At 40.7% G+C, this 3,869-nt stretch overlaps 1 protein-coding gene across 1 annotated transcript; it reads left to right on the forward strand.

Moving 5' to 3' along the window:
- Positions 1 to 525: 525 nt before the first annotated feature.
- LOC106120111 (collagenase-like) lies at positions 526 to 2,372 on the forward strand. Its single transcript, XM_013315319.1, has 5 exons — positions 526 to 766; positions 886 to 1,153; positions 1,283 to 1,372; positions 1,672 to 1,850; positions 2,236 to 2,372. Exons 1-5 carry the CDS (start codon positions 551 to 553, stop codon positions 2,335 to 2,337), a joined length of 855 nt encoding a protein of 284 aa, XP_013170773.1. The 5' UTR covers positions 526 to 550; the 3' UTR covers positions 2,338 to 2,372.
- The last annotated feature ends 1,497 nt before the right edge of the window (positions 2,373 to 3,869 follow it).

A 3,869-nucleotide genomic window follows, 5' to 3' on the forward strand; every position in this document is an offset into this window, starting at 1 on the left:
CTATACAGCATTTTGTAATGGTTGAAATACAAATTGGTTGAAATTAAGGTAACTTTGCGTACGAATTCGTACAATATGCAGTTTACAGATTCATTACAATTTGCGTATGCCTAGATAAACAAATCTAGGCAGAGTTGTGGATTAATTAAAAAAAAACGAGAAATACATATTCACACTTTTTGAATTTCGCGGGGGAGAAAACAAATAAGTATGTAAAATGTCTGTATTTCTATGCTTTTGTGCATTGAAGAGAGGTAAGCGATGGAGCTCATTATTACTGCAATACAGATGGCTATAAGTGGTAACCGGCGGAGGAGTTAGTCGCTCATATAAGTCTTCTCCTTTACCTTTCAATGGAAGGCGTTATATTTCGCGACATTTGACTTTGTTTTCAATAAATTTAAGGCAAGAGTTATCTATGTATTTAGATATCATTTGTGTAAGACACTTATCACGAAAGTCTTAGCGGCTTGATTGAACAGATAACATTCTAATGAGTATAAAACTTGGCAGTACAACTTGAGTAGCCATTTGTCGATCTGGTGTTGCGATGAAGTTGGTGCTACTTAGTTTGTGCTGCTGCCTGGGGGCGTTGAGCGCGCTGGGGGCAGTGATTAAGCCCTACGAGCACCCGGAGCTAAACTACCATGAGCGCATTGGCTTTCCGCTCGCCGAAGCCCTCAAGAAGGCGGAGCTCGCGTCCGACTTCGACGGCGGTAGGATCATCAGTGGCTCGCAGGCCGCACTCGGCGCCTACCCTTACATGGTGAGATAAACAAGAACCCGTAATGTATAAATGTCAAATAATCTGGAAAACACATTTTACAATTTTAATGAATTCGGTTTTGCAAGTATATTTCTTTTCATTTATGTTTCCTGTCGTAGGCAGGCTTGATTATGACGATGCAGAACGGGCGTGATTCCGTCGGCGGAGGTACTCTGATAAGCAACACGCGGGTTCTGACCGCGGCCCACAACTTGCGCATTGAGCCAGAGTTAGTGCGCCACGTGACCGTCGTGCTGGGCTCTGTGCGCATCTTCTCCGGGGGAACCAGGATCGTCTCCAACAGGATGGAACTGCACGCCAACTACAATCCCCGCAACTTACACAACGATATCGCCATCATCACAATCAACAGGGTCAACTATAGCAGTAAGTATATTTTAAGACGAAACAGTTTATGAAGCTTCGACTCTTTCGAATTTTGTTTCTGAAAAGATTCGTTTCAAATGGGTCAAATTTTCTCGGTGTGTTTCAATCCGTGGATTATTTGGGTTTCAGACAACATCCGAAACATCGCGCTGGCGTCGGGCAGCAACACGTACGCTGGCGTGTGGGCCTGGGCCGCCGGCTTCGGCAAGACCCGGGACGGTTAGCTACAGCTTGCATTTTACCTCACACCACAATTTAATCACTCTTTATTTAGGTTTTCTTAGAGCCTCACGATAAGGACGTGTATGAAAAGACAACAGAGAAATGACAATGTATACGAAACCATAGAACGGATATATTGATATTCGTATGTTTGACAAGTTATTGCGTCTTTCTCTGCGGCCCCCTACTAGTTTTTTGTTTTTTTTTGTTCATTTGGTTCTCTTCTGGTTTATTTTAAAATCTATATCTATGTTATATCTTATTGAATTTTAATTTGGCATGGGCATTGCGTTCAGCGTCGGCGGCGAGTCCGAACCTGATGCACGTGCGCGTGCAGGTGATCACCAACGACGCGTGCCGCGCCGCTTTCTCTAACAGCAACTCTGTGATCGCGTCCACGCTCTGCATCAGCGGCGCTACAGGCAACATCTGCACCGGCGACTCCGGCGGCCCGCTTGTCGCCAACAACCGGCTCGTTAGTACCTTTCCTTGTTTTGCCTTGCACCTCTACTACTACCTACTTTCTCAGTGTGATTTACCTCTACACCTATTATATCGTATAATAATAAATTAACCAAGGAATCGGCATCCAGCCGTTGTGACTGCGCGTGTTGGACCTGAGAGGTCGGTACGCCGACTTGTCGTCATCATTATCGAAATATTCAATGATACGACATGTGTCGTTGATTACAACTAATTACACAAAGGACTGGATATAGATTGCACCTTCTTCATCATCGTAAAGGAAAATTCTTTATGATCATTGATGAAGTTAACATAAAATTTGTTCTTGTCTTTACTATTTGGTTAAAATCAACATTATCAAGAAACTGAAGGATATTCTTTTGATGATGTTATAGATCGGGGTGACGTCATTCGGCTCAGGGCAGTGCGAAGCGCGCCGCCCCTCCGGATTCGCTCGCGTCAGCTCCTTCAACTCGTGGATCAGAGCGCGCATGTGATACTTCAAATTGCAAAAATAAATGACTGTTTAATTTAAAAACATGCGTAATTTTATTATATAACTAATCACAAGTATACCCAAGGTGACCTTCGTTCTGTGTAGTAGTCGTGCCACCGCTGGTGGAGATGGTTGGTTCGGCTCTGAAATGGAACAAATGACGGTCTTCCTCTGTCCACTGGCTCGGTACATAGACAGGCTATTAAGCGTGGTATTTTGTGCCTAATTGATTCTCGCCATTTTGGCTCTGACGGTTGCGGTTGGTGGCAGCGGTGAGTATTAGAAGTAATAACAGATAGAAGTAACTGAAGAACTGTCAGGTGCAACAAGGCGTAACGAAGCAAAAACCCTTTTCAAGCAATGGCCTATCCATCTACAGAGAGCATTGGCTCGCTTTTTTTTTAAATTATGGGGAAATTTCAATTTTCTAGTTTTAACCACAACGAAAGGACCTTAAAGCGTTTTGGAAAAAGAGTGTTCTGTCGTTCGGTGCAGAGCCACGAACCCAGATTTAAATCTACAAATTTCTGAATCACCGAGAGTCGGCTTATAGAGAAGTCGTTTAAAGTCAAACAACTAAGAAGTTATGCAATCACTTTGCTTAATCGAAATCTGCGAAATAAGTCTTTAAGTGATGTAATACTTTGTTAAGTCTTGGAACGAGATATTGTCCGCTAGGGTTGGCACAAGCTAAAACATTATTCAGGTAGATGTTTTACACTTAGTTACTAAATGCTTGTGCTTTGATTTGCTAAATTAATCTCAAACCAATTCTTTCTCTTAACATTTCCATTTCAACGTACAAACCAAGCAAATTCTGTAAAAAGTATTCGAAGTTAATAAACCGTCAAGATTCTAAAAACAATCTTATGAATTTAAATTTTTCTTTATACATTTAATGACATTTTAAAACAATTTTTTTTCACAATAAAAATGTAAATTCTAAATGTTCAACCCTGCGCGGTACATTTGCGAGTCAAACAAAGCATACAGTGTATTTGTCGACAACTTAAGGCCAAGTTTCTTCTGTGATTAGCGCAGGCACACTAAAATATGTGAGCAAACATCGCCCGGAGCCGATAATTTATTAATATGCCTAAACGCAATGTTTGCCTCCGATCTTACCCGGGGCTCAGCAAGGAATTTACACAAGCACCGTGATGTGGAATTTGAGACCTTAAGCTAATGTACTAAGGTTTATTATTCAATGTAAATTATTTTAGTGGAACTCTCATCCCCGATTGGGATGAACTGATTAATGCGAACATAATACTACGCTTCCTTTATGACTATTATGATTATTTATTAGAGAGATAATATGTAACTTATCATATTTTTATCTAGTTTTGCTATACTGTCACACCACACCATGTTTTCAGATTTGTCTCTGAAATTTAAAAGTAACATTCCTTATTGTAACAAGTCAGATGAAATGTGGATACTCATTTATGTTTCATAAATCTTTATATTATAAAAACAATAATAGACATTATTAAATAGTTTCAGAATTTAAAGTCTGGTTTTTGTAGCGAT

Source organism: Papilio xuthus, unplaced genomic scaffold (assembly GCF_000836235.2).
Source record: "Papilio xuthus unplaced genomic scaffold, Pxut_1.1 DF829129.1, whole genome shotgun sequence".
NCBI lineage: Eukaryota > Metazoa > Arthropoda > Insecta > Lepidoptera > Papilionidae > Papilio > Papilio xuthus.